The sequence below is a fragment of the Macaca nemestrina genome, chromosome 9 (genome assembly GCF_043159975.1).
Source record: "Macaca nemestrina isolate mMacNem1 chromosome 9, mMacNem.hap1, whole genome shotgun sequence".
NCBI lineage: Eukaryota > Metazoa > Chordata > Mammalia > Primates > Cercopithecidae > Macaca > Macaca nemestrina.
In genome coordinates this window covers 91,749,467-91,771,654 of record NC_092133.1, presented here as the reverse complement: position 1 = coordinate 91,771,654, position 22,188 = coordinate 91,749,467, and the positions used below count along the sequence as shown (strand labels likewise).

The window sequence follows — 22,188 nt, the reverse complement described above, 5'->3', positions numbered from 1 at the left end:
TGAACTGCACCCCAAAAACTTAGAGCCTAAAAACTCACCAACCAAGCACGTAATTACACTGAATCCCCTTAGACTCTCTCTAATTAGATGTCCTAGGTCCTCCCAATTCTTAGTCCTTTAATACCTGTTTTTTTTCTTCTCTTATTCAGACCTTGTGTCTTCCATTTAGTTTTTCAATTCGTACAAAACCTCATCCAGGCCATCACCAATCGTTCTATATGACAAATGCTCCTTCTAACAACCCCACAATATCATCTCTTACCACAAAATCTTCCTACAGCTTAATCTCTCCCACTCTAGGTTCCCATGCCACCCCTAATCCCGCTTGAAGCAGCCCTGAGAAACATCGCCCATCATCTCTCCATACCACCGCCAAAAACTTTTTGCTGCCCCAACACTTCAACACTCTTTTGTTTTATTTTTCATATTAATACAAGGAAACAGGAATGTCAGGCCTCTGAGCCAAAGTTAAGCCATCATATCCCCTGTGACTTGCATGTACACATCCGGATGGCTGGTTCCTGCCTTAACTGATGACATTCCATCACAAAGGAAGTTAAAATGGCCTGTTCCTGCCTTAACTGATGACATTACCTTGTGAAATTCCTTTTCCTGGCTCATCCTGGCTCAAAAGCTCCCCCACCAAGCACTTTATGACCCCCTACCCCTGCCCGCCAGAGAACAAACCCCTTTGACTATAATTTCCTTTACCTACCCAAATCCTATAAAACGGCCCCACCCCAATCTCACTTCACTGACTCTCTTTTTGGACTCAGCCTGCCTGCACCCAGGTGATTAAAAAGCTTTATTGCTCACACAAAGCCTGTTTGGTAGTCTCTTCACACGGATGTGCATGACATGACTCTGTTCTGCCTGGCCCACAGACAGTCAGACTTTATAGTTATCTCCCTTGTTCCCTGAAAATCGCTGTTATCCTGTTCTTAAGGTGCCCAGATTTCATATTGTTTAAATACACATGCTCTACAAACAGTTTGTACAGTTAACACAATCATCACAGGGTCCTGAGGTGACATTCATCCTCAGCTTATGAAGATGACAGGATTAAGAGATTAAAGACAGGCATAGGAAATCACAAGAGTATTGATTGGGGAAGGGACAAATGTCCATGAAATCTTCACAGTTTATGTTCTTCTTCCATGGCTTCAGCCGGTCCCTCCATTCAGGGTCCCTGACTTCCTGCAACACACCACCATAACCAGCTAATTTTATTTTTTGTAGAGAGAGAAGTCTTATATGTTTCCTAGACTGGTCTCAAATAGACCATTCTATTTCCAAGAGTGGTCTCAAACTGTCCTTCTGCCTCAGCCTCCCAAATTGCTGGAATTTCAGGCATAATTCTTCATGCCTAGCCATTTTATTTTTTCTGCTGCATTGCAGAGTTAGAGCCAATTTCATTTCTCCTGCACTGAGAATGTGCATTCCCAGCAGGTCATGGTTGAACTCAGCACACCTGCAGCTCAGTCAAGCTCTTTGAAGGATGCACAGTTACTAACTGTCAGCGTTTCACAGCCACCTTTAGCAACTGCGTTTGGAACTTTCATTCCCACCCTTTCTAAAACAGCTCACAGTAACATGAGAATGGGATTTAACTTTTGACATGCACACTCATGAAAACCAATGATTTTGGAAAGCCAAATTGTTGAGAAGATAAAGTAGGGATTCTGAATACAAGTATTTTTACAAATCTGATTGTCGTTGCAGGTTTTGTTTTATTTTGTTGTGTTAATGCTGAGAGTAGAGAATGGATTCGAACATTTACCTCCTGTGTTTCTTTTTGTTTTGTAACTTTGCAAGTGGTCCACATTTTCCTTTATTTAAAATTTAAAGTTGGTGCCTAGTGTTAAATAGAAGGGATACTTCTGCATAAAGTATTATGGAGATGCTCTGTTCTGCCCAGGGAGGTGCAGGTGAAAAGAGGGCAGTTCCTCCTCCTCACACTTAGGGCAGGGAGCAGCATGCAGGGGCAGATCAGCAGCTTTGGGTGTTGACAAATCCACTCTGCTGCAGATTCCTGGGGCAAGTTGCAGACTTAAATTTTTGTTTGTAAAATGGGGGAACACAAACAGATCTTATGTCGTGTTGGTTACTCCAGAAAAGAGAGAGAGAGAAAGAAAGATAGAGAGAGAGGGAGGGAGGGAGGGAGGGAGGAAGGAAGGAAGGAAGGAAGGAAGGAAGGAAGGAAGGAAGGAAGGAAGGAAGGAAGGAAGGAAGGAAGGAAGGAAGGAAAGAAGGAAGGAAGGAAGGAAGGAAGGAAGGAAGGAAGGAAGGAAGGAAGGAAAGGAGGGAGGGAAGGAGTAGGAAATAGAGACAGGGAGAGAAAGAAAGAGAGAGAGAGAAAGAGACAAAAAATGTTGTAGTCTGTCAACACATTTATAAACAGTTGGTCCTGGCGCTCTGTGGTGTGTATGAGTAATAGCATGGCTGAAGCTAATGCATTCTCTAATCCTGATCCCCAGGTTCATGAGTGTCTTTCATTAATATTCTTTGTAATTTAACCCCAGGGCATTGCTGCACAGCTCAATGGCCTTACAATCAGACAAGCCTCTAATTCTGTCTTCAACTCTCACCAGCTTGTGTCCTAATGTATCAAGAATTTCACCAACCTGAGCCTCACTTTCCTGTAATTTACTGCAGTGGGTTCCTAGGCATATGACACCTAAGATATTGCCTTAGAATGATTTTAGGATTCCAGATCTCAATTCATCTGTAAAAATCAGGGCAGTAGGAAACTTTCTGAGACACACCTTTAAAATTAGTTACAATGTGTGCTATATTTACAGATCTTAGTTTTGAAGACCAGCAACACAACAATACTTCCAGATCTCCATCTAACCTCTGCTCATTTGAGAGGGGCTTTGTATTTTCAACAGGAGAGTTCAAAGTTCATTTTTTTTCCAGCAACTACAGTTCTAAGTGAAATAATCTATTTTTATTGATACATGATATTTTACATATTTATGGGATACCTACGAGTCATGATCTATTTTAAGTAATCCCTTAGTGTTGTAAAATCAGCAGTACTTTTAAAAATAAATGTACCTTGTTAGTTATCCCACTTGTGTCATCAGAACTACAGCTTGAACAAGTCCACCTTCCATGGACCAAGCACCACCCTGTGCATTTCTAGCATGAACAAAATCCAAGGTCCTGGCTGGACTCCAGAGACTCTGTTTACCTCAGAAGTATTACAATAGGAGGCAGAAGGAGCAGGCAAATCCAACTTCTTTCTTGTAGTTTCCTTGGTTGGGGAGGAAAAGTTGAATTTTACTATTATGGAGAAGAAACAGGAAATAGAGACAGGTAAAGAGATATGACAAAACAGATCACTAGTCCTGCCACCCAGAACTTGTTTCCACATACTGTTCCATGAATTTGGTTTGAATATATTAAAGTGTATACATAAAGGTAGGTACTCTTAAGTCCATCAGGTCTTGGATGTCCACTGTTTTTGCAGTTCCAGAATGTGTTTGCTTAAAGTGAGGAAATACCAAAACAGGACTATGAAAATTATGGTATATATTGATGTGTCACATAATACAGATGTAACATAATAAAGATGTGTAAGATGATATAACTTATGGGTATACCTACCTCATCTGGGGATAACTTTTCAAGTTTAATTTTGAGGCTTGACTCAATCGTGCTTCCCTTCCCTTTCATAGGTTGTCTATGAGATGTTGTCATAGATCTCATATTATGCAGTAGTTGTAGAATATGACATCTATTATAATTCTATATTACTTTAATTGCTGCACAGAAGTTCATTGTATATAATTGCCACAGTATATTTATAGATCTTCTTCTGGGACATCTATTTCTAGTTTATGTGATAGTATAGCACTTTCATGAATATTCTTGTGCTTGATCTTTACACAGTTTCTTTTTTCCTTAGGATGAATTCTGAGAGATTTAATTGATGGGGCAAAATGTACTCACTGTTTGAGGTTTGAAATTTTTCCATCAAAAGCTGGTACTCTTGGTTTTTTTAAGACAAAGAACAAATCCTCCCCTGCCAGGACTGACTTTTGGCTCTTTTTTTTTTCAAACCTGAAAGCTTTTTTGGTTTAGTTGTCATAAAATGCCAAGCACAATGAACAGGGCTCTGTGAAGGTACTCAGAGGTAGGAGGGCTGTGATTAGGAGAAGGCTTGGCCTGATGGGCAAGTTGAGTGGTCAGAATTAGAGTGAGGGGGTGGGGGTGCTTTGGGGATAGGTGCTAGGGAAGGATACCCTAAAGGGCAAAGGGAGCAACAATGGCTGCAGTACATGTGGCCATTCAGCTGGAGCAAAAAATGGAAACCAGAGTGGGCTGATGATTGGATGCCAGGCCTGAGCCAGGTGAGTCTGTTCTCATTATACTGTAAAGTGAGCTGTTCCAGGCCTCCCCGATTCTTAGCCCTATCAGTCCCTGCAGGGGTCCCTGAAAATGTTAATCTTGCATTAGGCCCTCCGCTGTTTTCCCTCTGTAAGCCTCACTCCACTTTGCAGTGAGTTCTAGTATAACTTCTAGTCCAGTAAGATCAAATGGTTAAGGACTCCAGAAAAGAAATTTAGTGAACATAAAGAGTTTGGCATACTTTTGTCCCTTTCCCAGGTGAGCCATGCTTCTAGGCCAGCCTCCCAATTCCATGCTTGCTTCATGCTCCTGGCCTTTGCTTACTCAAACCAATCTGTCCTCCTGACCCTGTCATCTCTGTTCAGAGTAAATACCTCCCTCCCTCCCTCTGCTTTTGCCTTAAGTTCTTTCTTCAAATCACCTAACATCTAACTTGGCCCTGCAGCTCTGTTTCCCCAAAACCCTCTCTGCCTGTTTCCTCCCAAGCTATCTGTGACCAGTGCCAGAAACCAGAAAATCTTCCTGAAAGCTACATTCTTTGCTGCTCTTCCCTCTCCTTTATCCTTCTACTTGGAATCTCTCTCCTTCTACCTGTCTCTGTCTGCTGAAATTGTGTTCATCTTTCCAGGTACATGCCTCACTTTTTCATCTTTAAGAAGTCCTCTCAGAAACCCCGTAGGATATTTTCATGATATATATCATATTCCATGGTGTAATGTAGATTTTTAATTTTTAATTTTCTGAGGGTTTTTAATTTTCTGAGGGCAAGAGCTATAACCTAGTCATCTTCCTCTCCTAAGTGGGGAGTATCACCATGCCTTGACCAAGTAGCTATGATATGGGTACTAGCTCCATAAATGGATGAGCAGTGAGGAAAAAAGGAGATGATTATGGATGAATGAAGAATGTTAGTAAGAGAAATTTATTCCACAGTGAAGCAGTGTTGGTAGCTCCAAAATCTCTCTTTAGGAAGGATTTGGGACAGCATCCTAATAAAAAGGACCTGGAAGCACTTTATAAAAGGGAGAGAGAAGATCACATGTCAAACCAGAAGGATGGAGGTGAGAGGAGATAGGGCTCCAGAGAGGAGCAAGCCCCTTCTGTCCCCTTGAACCTCCTGCCAGTGCATGGGTTGCCTCTCATTAAATGTAACAGTACTTGTTGCTTTGGTGTAGTGAAATACATGTCTTGATGAAATTGCATTGCACCATTTTTGAAAGAGAGAATACTCAAACATGTGTCACTTCTGTTTCTTGAAAGCAATTGTGATCCTGAACTACGCACACTTCTGGTTGGGATTATTTCTGGTTTTTACTGCCTGTTTGATTGAAGATGTGGCATGGAAAGCATAAGTTGAAGAGATGAGTGCAGGGCTCATCTATCCCTGGAATTGTCTTTCCCACAATCCCTGACCCAGAATATGAGCACTACTGGAATTCTGAAGAAATGGGTCTCTTGCTACCTCCTAGTAAAAGATTATTTTTGAAAAAGAAATGGTGAATCTAAACTTGTGCTTTATCTTGATATGAAAATATAGACAGCCATAGAAAAATTTAAAAATTAACTGGGCATGGTGGTGTATACCTGTAGTATCAGGTATATCAGTATCACTACCTGTGATCATGTCACTGCACTCCAGTCTGGGCAAGAGAACAAGACTCTGTATCTTAAAAAAAGAAAAAGAAAAGAAAGGATATGTCATGATAGGAAAATATGTAGACACAAAGGAGCTTTGAGAAAACCTGTGAAGTCAGTAGGGATGCTGCCTTATAAGGCAGAGTTTCTAAACTCCATCAAGTTGATAAAGTATGACTCAAAATTTATCTCTGTTTATACCTTCAACTGAGTGCTTGCTATATGATCGCAAAGATCACAAATATGGCCCGGCTTCATATCCCATGCTTAAGAGAAAAACTGTGTATAGGTAAGGCATTTCAAATTAGAAGAGTGAAGTATTCTTCATTTTTCCAAACATCCTCAAATAGATATATCTACAATAAATTCTTCTAGAGAGATAGCTCACAGGTCTATGAGAAAATCAATCACAAAGATGGCACTATTATGTAGGTAAAATAGAAAATACTACTCAATTTTTTTCTTTTATGTTCTAAAATATATTACTTCCAAAATGTCTTGTGTACAATATAAATGTAGGGACTAATTTCTAAGATCATGTAAATTTTAGTTTTATCCATGAGCAAAAAGAGGGGCTGCTTAAAAAACATAATACTGATTGTTGTTTTTGGTGGTCCCAATTTCTCCTGCAAATATGTGGCAACTTCCTTGAAAACTGAGACTCTGGGCTGGGTGTGGTGGCTCACACCTGTAATCCTAGCACTTTGAGACGCTAAGGTGGGTGGATCACCTGAGGTCAGGAGCTCAAGACCAGCCTGGCCAACATGGTGAAACCCCATCTCTACTAAAATACAAAAAATAGCCAGGCATGATGATGGGTACCTGTAATCCCAGCTACTCTGGAGGCTGAGATGGGAGAATTGCTTGAACCCAGGAGATGGCCATTGCAGTGAGCTGAGATTGAACCACTGCATTCCAGCCTGGGCAGCTGAGGCAGATGCCGTCTTAAAAAACAGAAAAAAAGAAAAAGAAAAAGAAAATTGAGACTCTGGGCAAACACAATTATTTTGGGTTCCTGAGGTTAACAATTGAGACTTTAATTCAAACCTTACAGGAAAAGACATCAGGTTTCATTTTTATCTCACCATTTCTCCCACACGCATTGAGAAATTTTCTTGCCTGACAGTCAAGGATGTCTTTGGGAAGGTCTTCATTTTGGCATTATCTTGACAACTAATGATATCTAATGCAAAGAGAGAGGGGAGAAAGAATATTACAGTCATATTTTCTTGTTTTTTTCCCCATTCATTTTTTTCACTGTTCATGAAAAGTAAATCATTTTAATTTCTTAAATGCTTTGATTTACCACTACTTCCATTTTCTTTTGTAAAACCATGTTCTGAAAATAACAGAGTCATAATCCTTTGGAAATAAAGGGATTATAGCCAGAAAAGCTGTTTTCTTAATCTAATGGATATACTGTATGAAAATATTAGTTCCGTTATTTGCTCTTTCAGCTAATATGCCCTATCGTGACACAACATAATCCCTTGCTAAATTTGTTCAGTTTTGCAAAGATAAGTTAGTTTTAGATAAATAAAGCATAGTCTTGCCCATAGGAACAAGCTGCTGCCCACTGCCTGGCATCACAGCCCCAGAACTCAGCTATTTCCAGGAGCCCACAGCATCTCATTTCTGGGCTGAGCCAGAAAGACCACTGCTGAAGTCTAGAGGCACTTTTCTGAAAGGCATTTTTGTCTTGTTTTGTTGAGGGGAGCATGAAAGATAGTATATATTTGCGGCCACCTGGAGTATTTGCCCAAATTTGTAATCTCTATTTGATATCTAAGCTATACTCAATCTGTAATATCTATTTAATATGCTCAATTTGTAATACCTATTTAATATTTAAACTATACTCACCCCTCTCCTCAAAAACAAGAATTTGGTGAGTTTATTTGGGCATTTTCTCTTTGATCATGAGGCCCATATTATGTCTCATATTATACTCCAAACCAAAAATATTTGTTGAGGCAAGTAAATTCATAGGCTTCTTCCAAGGAGAAGAGGGATGTTGTGAATTGTTTTCCTCTGAGAAGGCTACAGTGCTTCATGTGATTTATCTTTCTGAATTTGCAGCTTTAGAAAACATGTTTTTTCTTCCCATACATTGAACAAAAATATTAATCCTGATTGTCCCCAACCACCCATCATTGGATATATGTTGCCAAATATTTCCTGAGGCACAATATGCTATGATGTATCTTGAAGTTCCCAGAATAGGTTTACAGTAGTGAGAGGGAACTGAGGAGCAGCTGAAGGTCTTATTTTGTGATAGCAACACATGTTGATGTTAGGGAGCTTCCAAGGTGATGCTGCTGTTCTTTCATCTTGAGTTTGGTCAAATTTTTCTTTTCTTTTCTTTTTTTTTTTTTTTTGAAACGAAGTTTAACTCTGTCCCTTGGGCTGGAGTACAATGGCCTGATCTCAGCTCACTGCAACCTCCGCCTCCCGGGTTCACGCAATTCTCCTGCCTCAGTCTCCTGAGTAACTGGGATTACAGGCATACACCACCACACTTGGCTGATCTTTTGTACTTTTAGTAGAGACGGGGTTTCACTATGTTGGCCAGACTGGTCTCAAACTCCTGACCTTGTGATCTGCCCTCCTGGGTCTCCCAAACTGCTGGGATTACAGGACTGAGCAATTGTGACCAGCCACCTTTGATCAATCTTAAGGACGTTTTGTTTTGTTTTAAATTTTCATGGTCATCGCTCTCTTTGGAAAGAGCTTTTAAATTCCAGGGCAAAGCAGGCCTGCCTTTTCAAATATATTTCTGTGAGTGCTTAAGAAACTGAGTTGCTCCATCTTTCTGCACCTTCTCCATTTTTTTTCCCCCAGTTTTTCACTTGAATTTCAGGACCTGGCTGTTAAGAGAAAGTAAAGAGAACCAGAACGAGACAACTCAGTCACTTTTTTCTTGGAATCTGTCAACTTTCTGGATACAGACTCATTATTTTTACAATATTTAAGTCAGATTTGGAACTCCATTAAATGCCTACACTATTGTCCTTTTAACCAAAATTTTCATGAGGAACCAAACCTATCTTTTATTAAAATAATTGATTGAGTATATGTGATACCTAGCTAATGAATATTTGTCTTAGAAGTATGAATTTTAAATTACCCAGAACTGTTTTAGAATCCCTTAGTTTATATTCACAGAAAATGTTTGCCTATGACAACATTCTTAAGTAAGCTGCTGTGTACCAGTTCTCATTTAGGAGAAATGTGTTAGTATTGCTTTATAAAACTAATATAAGCTCAAGGCCACTGAATACAGAGAAATTCATTTTCATTTATCTAACTGTATGTCTTGTACTTTACCTTTGTTCAAACAATACAGTCCCCAATTCTAGAATGACTTTCTTTTCTTTTTTTGTTTGTTTTTGTTTTTGTTTCTTTTGTTTTGTTTTTTGAGACACAGTCTCTCTCTTTCACCCAGGCTGGAGTACAGTGGTGCGATCTTGGCTCACTGCAACCTCTGCCTCCCAGGTTCCAGTGATTCTCCTGCCTCAGCCTCCCAAGTAACTGGGATTACAGGCGTGCACCACCACACCTGGTTATTTTTTGTATTTTTTAGTAGAGATAGGGTTTCACCATGTTGGTCAGGCTGGTCTTGAACTCCTGACCTTAGGTGATGCCCCCATCTCAGCTTCCCAAAGTGCTGGCATTATGGGCATGAGCCACCACACCTGGACTTTATTTTCTTATTATAATCTCAGATAAGCAGTTAAATGGAAATAAGAGAAAATGAGCTATTTCTATATACAAATAGGCCTTGATTTTTTAAACTTTCTAACTAAACTAATTTATTTTGAAGTACATTATATTTACATTTTCATCCATGTTTAGAATTAAACACTTTGACTGGCTATCCTTGCATACAAAAAGAGTCCAGGAAAAAAATTTCCAAAACAAAAAGATGGAAAGTAAGATCCTAAATCAATCAATTTATTTGAAAAGTCTCTAAGAACCTGGAAATGCTCTTAGGCAGACTGAAGAGTCACAAGTCTCATACTCATGTGTCAGTAGCCACAACCCCACTTTGTCCCTTCTGTGGTCATCTGTCCCCTTGATGTTGGATTAGATGAAGCCTGGACCACTCGGGGGTAAGCCATTTTCAGATAATGGGGCTTACTTTGTCAAAGTTGTGATGCAGAACACACAAAATCCTGGCTCCTGGTGAGACTTAAGTGATGTGCCAGTGGCTAATGCTTAACAACTCACTCGATGATCTATGAATATTAATTTTAGGCCACTCACTTGTAGATTTCAGACAGGGAATATTTTAGAACCTTTTTTTCCCTAATTCATGCCTTATGAGATAAAATGTGCTTGAGAACACTGTTTTAAATTACCAGCACCCCTTCTACTCAAGTGCTACATGCAGAAAGAGAAGTCAAGTCATTCCCAGCATTGCAATGCAGTATTCTCCAATAGCAGCAAAGTTTCCAGGCTAGCTCACAGGGGCTAGCCTAGTGGAAATATTAACAAATTGCTGAATAACTCTCGTATATGGATGCAATTTCATCCGCTGAGACCATGTACAATGCCTGGGAGCATAGAGATGCTCAGACCATTGCCCTCTGAGGACTTGTTTTGAATGAGAGGAAACAAGCAGCTTCCACAGTGGATCAGATTCTCTTTGTTCTTGGCCTAAGATGTAGATTATAAGTGCCCAGGCTTCCTATTTCTCCTGGTACCTGTGCAAGCTGATGGCTCACAGCAGGTGGGGCACACATTCAGTGGCCTTGTCAGTCTAGCTTCAGAAGTTCATAAGATAAAAGGCAAAGTTTGAGTTCCCAAATAATTCATAATAAACAGCATATATTTTAACATCCTTTTTGGCTGTCTTTTTTCCAACAAAAGACATTTTCTCATCTATTGTTTAAAATAAAATTCCACAAGCTCTGCTTTGACCTGCAGTATTTTATCTATCCTGAGTCTCAGGACACTGTCGATGGAATTAATGTATAATGTGTTAAGGCCTGTGTGACTTTCTCTTGTTTACTTTGGGGGAAAGGATGCCAGGCACATATACAATGTCTCGGTGCTAATACTTTATGATGGATTAACTCAAAGCATTGGGAGATGACTCATATTATTGTAGCATGCTTTCCTTTATTGAAGGTGGAGGGTGGGTGGTGGTAGAATGTGATTCCACAGAAATGGTCCACATCTTCAGAATGTTCTCCTGGCACTTTTTTATTTTGAGACAAATGTGCTCAGTTTTTGTTCTCATTCTGTCTTTTAAGTTCTGATACCCAGCAGGATTTTCACATGTGTTTATGTTGAAATTAAACCAATGCAAAAATTTTTACCCTCATATGTTGCTAATTCCTGAGCCTATTCTATTTACAGTTTTTTCCTCCTGTATAACCCATATCTTATTAAATGTCTTTTCTTCTTCTAGATTTTTTTAATAGTAGCTCAATTTTAGTTTTATTCAGTCTCAATTTTAGAAAAACCCTGAGATTAGCCAAATATTTGAACATTGTAAGATATTAATAAGTTTAATCAGAAAAAAAAGATCTAGAAACACTTCCTACAGTTCCAGAAGAGTGAGCTGTCCTAGCTGAGGGCTATTTCATAACAGGTAGTATTTCATCAAAGCCTATATATGTGGACACTAATGGTGAGTCATCACCAGAGGAAGATGAAAAATCTGCAGTCTGTGTTTGTGTTGATGCCACATTTCAGGGCAAAGGTTTTGCATCCAGACCATGCACTCTACCATCCTAAATCCGTGGCTGCTGTGCCAGTGGCTGTTTTCATACCAAAAATGGAGGGAGAAAATGGGCTAACTCCTGGGCTCTCTGACTGCAGTCAGGCCAAGGATGAGGGAACAAGCATCTGTTCACTAGGGTGAGGATTTAAAGCATCTTCTGGGTTTTCAAATCCTACCAAGAAAAGCTTCAGAGGCAGACCTTGAGTCTCTGTGAACTCCATCCTGTCTTTGAATGACTGGGCTCCTCAGCAGGTCTACAGATGTCTAGTTCTTTGTGGGGTGGTGGTAACTCTTGACATTTATTGTCCAGATCTGATCTGCAGCACTTAGGATGCCTCCAGCCTATGGAGATGGAGCATACATCATGCATGTTCACTGTACATGCTACACCACTGCTCAAGCCTCAACCTCTATCAAAGGGCTTTTGGGAATGGCCCAAGATGGGAGTAACCTCTCTTTTCAGCTGCGTCAAATTCTTACACCACGTTCTTTTGTTTTTTTCCTCATAATACAAGGCCAAGCACATCTGCAAAAAAGACATTGCTGGAGGAGGTGCAAGAGCTGGAAACCAAGTTTCCTGTCCTGGGAAAAGCAGTGGTGTGGAAGAGCAGTGGAAAGAGGTAGGGAGCTTCACCCCAGTACCTACAGAAAACAAATTCTCCCGGTCCCTTTCTCTGTTTTTCTATTTATACATTTTTTTTTTCGCATATTGGTTTTTTATAGAAGCACAACATGCTCAGTTTTAAGCATTTTTGGTTATACTCAAATTTAAGTTGTACTCTTTCAGTGGCCACATGAAATCTGACTTTCTGGGTCACTGGGTCTGTCTCTAGGTAAGAATGGGGGTTTTGTTGGGTTTAGAGGTGAGCAAAACTATCCATGTGCCAAAAAATTGATGTCATAGCATTATTATCTTAAGGTGGAAAAGTGTAGGTTTAGCAATATTGTTGGGGAAACCAGCCGCACACCATCCAGCCCCACACCACCCTGTGGGTACCCCCAGTTTGGCGGAGACCAAGGAGTTAGAGACAGAATAAGCATTTAAAAGGCGGGTCCAGGGGACCGTAGCATCAGAGGCTTGCTCACTGCCCAAAGCTCTCGGGCTCCACCCAATTTATTACTTTACAAGATCTTTGTTCTTAGGGCAGATGGGAGGGGTTGGAAGGGATGAGGAAAAGGATTAATTAGTGAAGGAGAACTCAATAAGATGCATAGCAGAGGCGGTTTCTGTGAATTTCCTTGAGCAAAGGCATGTGTCTAAACTACTTAAGATCTTTGACTTATCGGGACTGAAATGGGTGGGAGTGGGTTTCAGGAGGAGCCAAGATGTTTGATTGTACTCCACTGCCTCAAGGGAGTGTTACCTCCCTGAGCAACCTGTGGAATGTCGCTGAGTGGTTATGCTCTCGGGGCATAAAGACATGAAGGCAATAAGGAGACTTTTCTCCTGAGAGGCCGCCCATGGCTCCCCATGGGTGTCTCACACAGGGAAGACCACTCATCTGACACCACAGAAACTCTCTTTCCCACAAGTATTCCACAGAGGAGTTAAATCCAAGCCTTTGAATTTCAGACTCAATTATTTTTATCCAAGGATGAGTATCACACATGAAGGTTTGCATGTGAAATAATTCATGTTATTATTCATTTAAATCTTGTTAATCCCACTTCAGCATATCTAGGTGAGGGAGTTGTTTTTAATTAACTAATATTTCTGCTGGGGTTGAGAAGGATCGTGTGAACTTTGGAACAATATTGCTTCTTGCATTCCTAATTGCTTATGAACATCAGCCTGCCTGCCCTTCCTGCACATAACAGCTAGGCCTGTGCATAATTTTTGTTTCATCACATATGTTAAGACTGTCTTAGAGTATACTCTGTTAATATTTCTATACCACCAAGAAAAATTTTCCTGGCCTTGAGAAAAATTTTCAGAGTACTAAAAAGCCATTGCTGTATTAAGGATATGGAATGTCTAGAATATTTTGAATATCATTCTATAAATGCTTAGAAGGAAATCTGTAAGTAACTTCTAATGAAACACATATCTAGAAGTAAAATATTTATAGAGATTTCCACTTTGTGTAGGGTTTTATATTTTATTTCTACCACATTTTAACACAATAAAGATCAAGTTTTTTTTTTGTTAAAGAGAATCCAAAAATTTTGAGAGGCTTTAGAAATATAATTTCAAATAAATATTTTAGGAAGGAGATTTATGACATATAGTTGAAGTTGTGGATTTTTGATTACATTAAGTACACTTATTAAGCATTCATTTTGTAGCACCTACACTAGTCACTAAAAAATTATCAGTCTTAGCTGGGCGTGGTGGTGCATGCCTGTAATCCCAGATACTAGGGAGGCTGAGACAGGAGAATCACTTGAACCTGAGAGGTGGAGGTTGCAGTGAGCCGAGATTATGCCATTGCACTCCAGCCTGGGAGGCAGAGTGAGACCCTATCTCCAAGAAAAAAAAAAAAAAAAATTACCAGTCAACAACACAAAAAGCACTGTATTCAATAAAATTAAAATTGTCAATATGTGGGGATACCGGGCTGATTTTACTGCAAGTGTATATACAACTGCTGAAAGGACACAAAGATAGATGTGTACCCGCCCCCCACCTGCTACACCCTTGTTCTGCTCTCTAATCTTTGCACATACCAGAGATTTCATAAGTTCTGTGAGTATCTGGTTTTCTGCACGTACCAGAGATTTTGTTTTGCACATACCAGAGATTTTGTAAGTTCTGAGGCAAGGTCACAAGACGTGTTTAAGTAAGATAAACTCTTGCTGCCATAAACCTGCTCTCCCGCCTAAAAGTTTGAACCAAAATATCAGAAATGGCAGGAACCAATCATAGTTAGCCAAATCGCCTTGTTCAAACACTAGCCAATCATATATCTGATTTGTATAATAACTCTATGCCCACTTTTCTTAGACTATATAACATTGTTCGGAGCTGAGTGGGGGAGCTCTCCTGCCCGTCTCGTTTCACGAGCGAGGGAGAGTTCCAGGTTCGAACCTGTAATAAAGATCCTTGCTGCTTAGCTTTGACTCTGGACTCTGGTGGTCTTCTTCGGGGAATAAACGGTCTGGGCATAACACTGCTACATGTGAGTGAGGCATGCACAGGATTGTTCTATATTTCACTTGGCTTAAGCTTAAGCACATGGCTCAGAACCTACTAGAGTTTTAAGGACCTACAACATTCTTTGGGACCTGAAAAAAATATTTATAGGCTCCAAAAATTGGGGAGCAGGAAACCTTTGCATAATAAAACTAAGAAACACTTAAAACACTGTAAAATGAATATCAGTTGTAATAACTGTTAAGCTTAGGAAGCACAATGAGTTTATCATATTTAGAAACAATTCACAGGCTTTCTTATATCTCAAGAGTTCTCAGGTATACACAATTGCTGAGCAAGCATAAGTAATTTCTAAGTAAAATGAGAATTTCAGAGTGCCCCAAGTTCTAAAACTCCTTGAAAATATTCTACAAGAAAACATTACATAAGGCTGAAATCAGGTTTGGCCTGCTGGGCTCTTATCAGAAGACTCTGGAAAGAAACTTCTTCCATGCATGTTTATGCTGTTAGCAGAATCTATTGCCTTTCTTGCATTTATAGAACTGAGGTAACCATTCCTTACTGGCTGTCAACTGCAGGACAGGGGACACCTTTATATCCTAGAGGCTTTTATAAGGACTTTGTATTTGTCCCTACATCTTCAAGCCAGCAAAAATGAGTTGAATCCTTCTCATACTTAGAATTTCTCTGACTTCCCATTCTGCTGCATGTCTCTTATTTTCTGTTCTGCCACATCTTCCACTGGCTTTGTACCTTCCCCTTCTGCTTTTGAAGGCTCATGTGATTACATTGGGTCTGCCCAGATAACGCAGGATAAAATCCTTATTTTAAAGTCAGCTGACCAGTAACCTTAATTCAATCTGCAAAGTCCCTTCACAGCAGAACTTACATACACTTACAGTGTTTTATTGAATTACCTCGGGATAGGGAACTGGGGGTTTCTTGAGAATTCTGCCTACCCCAAGAAGATATTCTGGGCTCCTCTCTTTTATATAGAGTGTTGTTTCTTTCTCATATTTTAAAATTCCTCCTCTTAGGTGCTTAATCATTGAAAATACTTATCTTATGATCTTTATTTGCATTGTTATTTTGTAAGACCCTCGGAGGGCAGTCTAAATGTTTGTGTCTGTTAATTTGTGATCATAGGGATTGGTTCCCTTCGTGTTTCCTTATGTCTGATTGTAAATTTGTTTCAGCCTGGGTTGAGGTTTTGTGTTTACTCTACCATCTGACTCCTTATGTTAATTTAATGTTTGGGACTAATCAAACCAGGCACATAGTGTAAATTCAAACCCAAAATATATTTGAATGCAAACCTGTTTACATTATTATAGCACACTCTGTACCTCCTCTCCAGAGTATAGAGCAAACTGGACAAGCTTTATTATTGTCTCCCAATGTCGTGGTTTTGGGTTTGTGATTTCTGTGCATGTGTGTTTTTTTGTTTGTTTGTTTGTTTTTGTTGTTAAACGTTCTACCCTTCTGCTGAATGTGTACCCCTTTGAAAGTCTCAGCCATATGAACAGGGTCTCATCAGTTTCAACCTTTCATTTATAAGAAGCCTGAAATCTTTGTGTTTGGAACATTCAAACCAAAGTTCATACATTATTGAGATAGGATAACTTCTCTAAGGCAGCTTCTTTGAGCTTTAAGTTTTAAGGTATCCATTTTATTTCTGACCTCTAAAGATTTTTCTTAGTTTCTTAGGGACTCAGGTATTCATTTTAGGTAATTTTAATTAGGATAGGTTTTAGGTTGTCTAGTTTTTCTTTTTACCAGAAACAGAAATTCTTTCAGTGATTTATTTTTCAAACCAAGTTTTATGACCTCTACAACTACAACTCCACTCATGTCAGGAATGACTTTCACGTTGCCAAGTCAGTAAATATTTTTTCTTGATCTTAGGCCACATTTCATCAAAAACGTTTTCATTGAGATATTCCTGTTAGAAACACTTTTTGCTTTAATATTCTAATATTTTTGCTTTTGTAACAGTGTGCTTAGCTTGGCTTTCCTATTTTTTTCTTCTTTTACTTCACTTTAATCTTTTCAGGACTACATGTGCAGGTCTGTTATATAGGTAAATTAATGTCATGGTAGTTTGTTATACAGATCATTTTTTTCCCCTGGTATTAAGCCTATTACCCATTCATTATTTTTTTCTGATCTTCTCTCTCATCCTACCCCACCTTCCACCTTCTGATAGGTTCAAGTGTTTGTTGTTCCCCTCTATGGGTCTATGTATTAACGTTTAGCTCCCACGTATATGTTAGAACATGTGGTATTTGGCTTTCAGTTTCTGCATTGGTATCTTAAGTGTAACAGTCTCCAGTTCCATCCCTGTTTCTGCACAGGACATAATTTCATTCTTTTTATAGCTGCATAGTATTTCATGGTCTTACTATTCTGACAATTTTTAGTTTTCCCATAGCTTTGTTGTATCCTAAATTGTATAATAATTCCTTGGGCGTTTGCTTTTCTCACTCCACAATTGTTATCAGATTTTAATACTTAAAATATTTTTTCTCCAATATGACAATGGCTACTGAAGTGATCTCCTTGACTCTACTCCTCTGTTGTCTTTCAAGGCATTGCCCACCCTGCAGTCAAAGTGATTTTCTTTTTGAGGTAAAGTTTCACTCTTTTTTTTTTTCTTTTTTTTTTCTTTTTTTTTTTTTTTGAGATGGAGTTTTGCTCTTGTTGCCCAGGCTGGAGTGCAATGGTGTGATCGGCTCACCACAACCTCCACCTCCTGGGTTCAAGTGATTCTCCTGCCTCAGCCTCCTGAGTAGCTGTGATTACAGGCATGTACCACCATGCTTGGCTAATTCTGTATTTTTAGTAGAGATGGGGTTTCACCATGTTGGCCAGTCTGGTCTTGAATTCCTGACCTCAGGTGATCCACCTGCCACAACCTCCCAAAGTGCTGGGATTATAGGCATGAGCCTCCGTATCTGACCCAAAATAATATTATTGATACAGGAGCTATGTAGAAAGAAATTATTTAAGCATATAATGAGGGATAAAGAGTCATTGACAGAGCTTCCCTTCTAATAAAAAGCAGCCCAGAAAATTATTTCTTTTTTCTAACAAAGAGCAGCCTGAAAAATTGAGCTGCAGACATAGATAAACATACTGGAAGCTTGCATGGGGCAATGCTGGCAACTATGCCAAGAGAAAAATGCTACCTGGGGGCCACACGTAGTCAACATGGAGGTTCCATCTTCCCTTTTGTTACCATGTTTATAGGAACATAGAAATGGGCAACATGTCACAGCTTAGGCAGATAACCTGCCTGCATAATAAAAGATTAAAATGGGGCTACCAGAGATTCACCTTCTATGCAAATGGCACACCTGGTCTAACCAGTTTTTTATGTCCTATTCAAATCAGACACTGCCTCCTCACCAGCTGATCTTTAAAACTCTGTATTTTGCCATAGACAGGCAACCCATTTTTCCAGGACAACTCTTTGCAGCAGACAGCTATTCTCTTTCTTTTGACCTCCACTCTCATTCTCACTCTGTGTGTGTCTGCATCCTAGTTTTACACGGCCATAAGATAAGGAACCATGGGTGTTGGGTAAGTATAGCAGTGGACCCCAAATCTCTTTTATTTTGAGGTCTTCGCTCCTCAATTTTAAATTGTAAAATCAAACTTAAAACTGGGTATCTTATGGCCAGTTAAGAGGCTGGGTATCTGATGGCCAGTTAAGACATGGCCAGTTGTGCTCACTACCATTCTCAAGATGCAGGTGAGGAGACAGGCTTGCTGTGGAATGCTGAGCAAATCCCCCAGTGCCCTCAGGATGCTGGGAATGTTGGTTCTGTTTTGAACGGATTAACTTTCACAAAGAGCCTTGCCGTCCTGTGGGACTGGAGGAGATCTAGGGGCAGTTCCTGGCCAAGGCTACACCACAATGTTACCCAAAGGCTACTGGATGTACTCTTCCAGCCTCTTACTGCTCATTAGGCATCAGCAACACAATCTCCAAGGATTTTTCATCAATTTTTTTTCTTTCCTCTCCATGACCACCATGTCTCCTGTCCCCTCTTTGTATGCAATGCTGCAAGAATTTTTACAGTTAAAGGAAATAATCATATCAGGCAAGATCAGCAATTCCACAGTAACTGGGCATATAGCTTAAGGGATTGCCATTTTTGTGATTTTTCTAGGAACAGAGGGTCTCCCCTCCCCTACCCAGTGAACATCTTTTTCTCTATCCTTTGTCTGGAAAGTACACGGTATTTCAAGACCTACAGTGCCACCCAGTGGAATAGGAATCCTCTCCAACAGATACCTTGTCAGGCCTTTGCTGGAACACTGTATTTTCCCAATACTATTCCCTTTTTGCACCCCTCAACTATAAACCAAGCTTTATGCCCCATCCATGAATGGGAAAACTCAACAATGAGGAGGAAAATGTCTCCCAAAACCAAATTTTGTGTCAATAATTTCCCTTCAACAGAAAAACTGCCATTTGGTCACTACATGTCTTAAAGGCACCTATTCTACTTCCTGCTAGAACAATACTTAAATAATAAGGGGATTTCATGTAGTAAGGATGCTAACCAGAACCACTGCCTAAGAATATATACTTTAATCTGGGGTATAATAACAGCATATAGAGCACAACCCAGTACTCTCGCTCCATTAAGGGGCCTTGCCCACATACAACTGTTACATAGTCTGTCCTGAGAGCCATCTATTGGGAAGCCACAGAGATCACAGAAGTCTAGAAAATCAAAGGGAAATAGCCAACAGAGGACTAAAGTTGAATTGGCAAGTGTGACTAATCCCATTTCTTAGTTCCCCGGGATCCATGTCTGAGGGTGATGTCTGCATCCACTTTAATGGATGCTGGGGCTCAGGGAATCAAGGAAAGAAACAGTTGAAAGGATACCCCCATTGGTACCTCCTTTACCCTGGATCATTCCAAAAGAAAGAAAGGACACTAGGTCAGGTGCAGTGACTCACACCTGTAATCCCAGCACTTTGGGAGGCCAAGGCAGGCGGATCATGAGGTCAGGAGATCCAGACCATCCTGGCTAACACAGTGAAACCTCATCTCTACTAAAAATACAAAAAATTAGCCAGGCATGATGCTGGGGGCCTATAGTCCAGGCTACTAGGGAGGCTGAGGCAGGAGAATGGTGTGAACCTCAGAGGCAGAGCTTGTAGTGAGTCGAGATCATGCCACTGCACTCCAGCCTGGGTGAGCCATCTCAAAAAAAAAAAAGAAAAAAAAAAAAGAAAAAGAAAGAAAGGAAGGAGACTAAAGGGATACCTTTTTCTCATTTCTCTTTTTAGATGAGTAACAGACTATCTTCAGCCTGTACTCCACTGGAGTGCATTATGAAGCATTGGGACTCCTATGACCCCAGGACTTTGAAGAAAAAGTGGCTAATTTTCTTTTGCACAAAGGTATGCCCTTCTTATTAGCTTGAACTAACATGACTTTGGAGGGAAGCCTTGATTTTAATACTATCCAAAAATTAGATCTTTTCTGTAGATGAGAGAGCAAATGGGTCAAGGTTTTCTACGTACAGGTTTTCTTTGCCCTGTGAAACAACCTAGACCTTTGCAAACATTGCACAATTGACCCAGATCTTTTAGCAGTCATATCAGGGAGGCACAAAGGAAATAATTCTCCAAAACTAGAAAGGCAACTTCTAGGAGAACCATCTGAGGGAGCAACCTAGTGTCCTAGCCCCTTCTGTTCCCCTTATTCAGGTCCCCCTCTAACCACACCATAGGCTCTTCCACTTCCACCATATCCAAAACTTCCCACTCCTCCAGCTTTGCTCTTAATCATATGGGAAATGCCCAATGAAGGTGATGCCACTAGCGTTCAAGTTCCCTTCTCATTTCAGGACCTTAGGCAAATAAATGGAAACTTAGGCCAATTTTCTGATGACCCTGATAGCTATATAGAAGCCTTCCAAAATTTATCTCAGGTGTTTGACCTCTTGTGGAGGGACGTTATGCTGCTCCTAAGCCAAGCTCAAATGCTGCTGAAAAACAGGCAGCTCTGCCGGCATCAGAGGAATTAAAGATGAGCAATATGTTTCTTCTAGTAGGCCAAAAAGCAAAAGAGAAAATAGGTAAGGACAAAAAAAGGGAAAACACCATTCCCAATAAAAAGAGGGGAAATAACTCCTGACAACCCTCATTAGAACCCCAATGACTTCACAGATATATGGAAAAGGAAACACTTTTTATTGTGCATATTGGAAGGCCTGTGAAGAATTAGTGCCAAACCTCTTAGTTACTCTAAAATGTCCATGACAGACAAAAATCCACATGAGAATCCCACAACCTTTATGGCAAGGCTGAGAGAAGCATTAATAAAACATACCTCCATATCACCTGAAACAGTTGAGGGACAGCTAATTTTAAAAGACAGGTTTATTACACAGGAAGCTCCTAATATTAGAAGGAAACTACAGAAGGAGGCTACAGGACCAGATACCACCTTGGAAAATCTCTTGAGGATGGCCACCTTGGTATTTTATAGTAGGAACCAGGAGGATGTCCAGGAGAAAGAGAGGAAACACAGAGAAGGACAGGGGCTGTAGTAACTGCTTTACACACTTGCAAGATCCAGGATCCCTGAGGTGCATCTGCTAGTTGCTACCAATGTGGCAAGTCAGGGCACTTTAAGAAAGATTGCCCAGGGAGCAAGAAGCAGCCACCTTGACCCTGTCCAGCACATGGCAGTGACCACTGAAAATCAAACTGCCTCCAGAGATGGAGGTCACCATGTCCAAAACTGGTTTCACCAATGGTCCAGCAGGACTGATGAGTCCCTGGGATCAGACCCCCAGCTCCAGTGGTTCGAACTGCCATTATTGCTCAGGAACCCTGGTGATTCTGGAAATTGAAGGAAGGAGGATGAATTTCTTTCTGGACACTGGAGCCAGTTTTTTACTTCTCTCTAATCCAGGCCTCCCATCTTTCTGTAGCATAACCATGATATTCATCTCAGGAAAGATTCTAACCTGATATTTTTCTCAACCGCTTAGTTGTAGTTTGGGAGATCTATTATTTACACATATCTTCTTAATCATGCCTAAAATCCCACTCCTTTATTAGGTAGAGATATTTTAACTCACATGGGGTCAGCATTCTTATAGACCCAGAACAAACTCTTTGTTTCCCCCTGGTGGAAACTAATATTAATTCAGAAGTGTGGGCAATTCATGGAAGAATAGGTCAAGTTATAAGCACTAGGCCAGTCCAGATTCACCTTATGGATCCCAGTTTTTTGGGAGCTTTAGGCGATAGTTAGGACAATATTCCCTAAAGCCAGATGCTAGGAAAGGGCTAGAAGCCATTAATAATAACCTGAAAATGCAGGGCCTCATCAAAC

General features: G+C 40.2%; 1 protein-coding gene across 5 annotated transcripts in view; it reads left to right on the top strand.

Annotated features, from left to right (window-relative positions):
* LOC105467705 (phospholipid-transporting ATPase IB-like) overlaps positions 1–22,188 on the top strand; it is a 111,193-nt gene that overhangs the window by 63,066 nt on the left and 25,939 nt on the right. The window contains exons 1-5 of one of the 5 annotated variants that reach the window (XM_071070079.1): positions 2,260–5,417; positions 5,617–5,852; positions 9,413–11,859; positions 12,238–12,342; positions 20,127–20,156. In XM_071070079.1, the coding sequence (XP_070926180.1) occupies positions 11,615–11,859; positions 12,238–12,342; positions 20,127–20,130 (354 nt within the window). In that variant the 5' untranslated portion in view covers positions 2,260–5,417; positions 5,617–5,852; positions 9,413–11,614 and the 3' untranslated portion in view covers positions 20,131–20,156. Of the gene's footprint in view, positions 1–2,259; positions 5,418–5,616; positions 5,853–9,412; positions 11,860–12,237; positions 12,343–17,404; positions 17,445–20,126; positions 20,157–22,188 lie in introns of those variants that run through there. The other 4 variants (XM_071070077.1, XM_071070076.1, XM_071070078.1 and 1 more) reach the window with 4 other exon arrangements.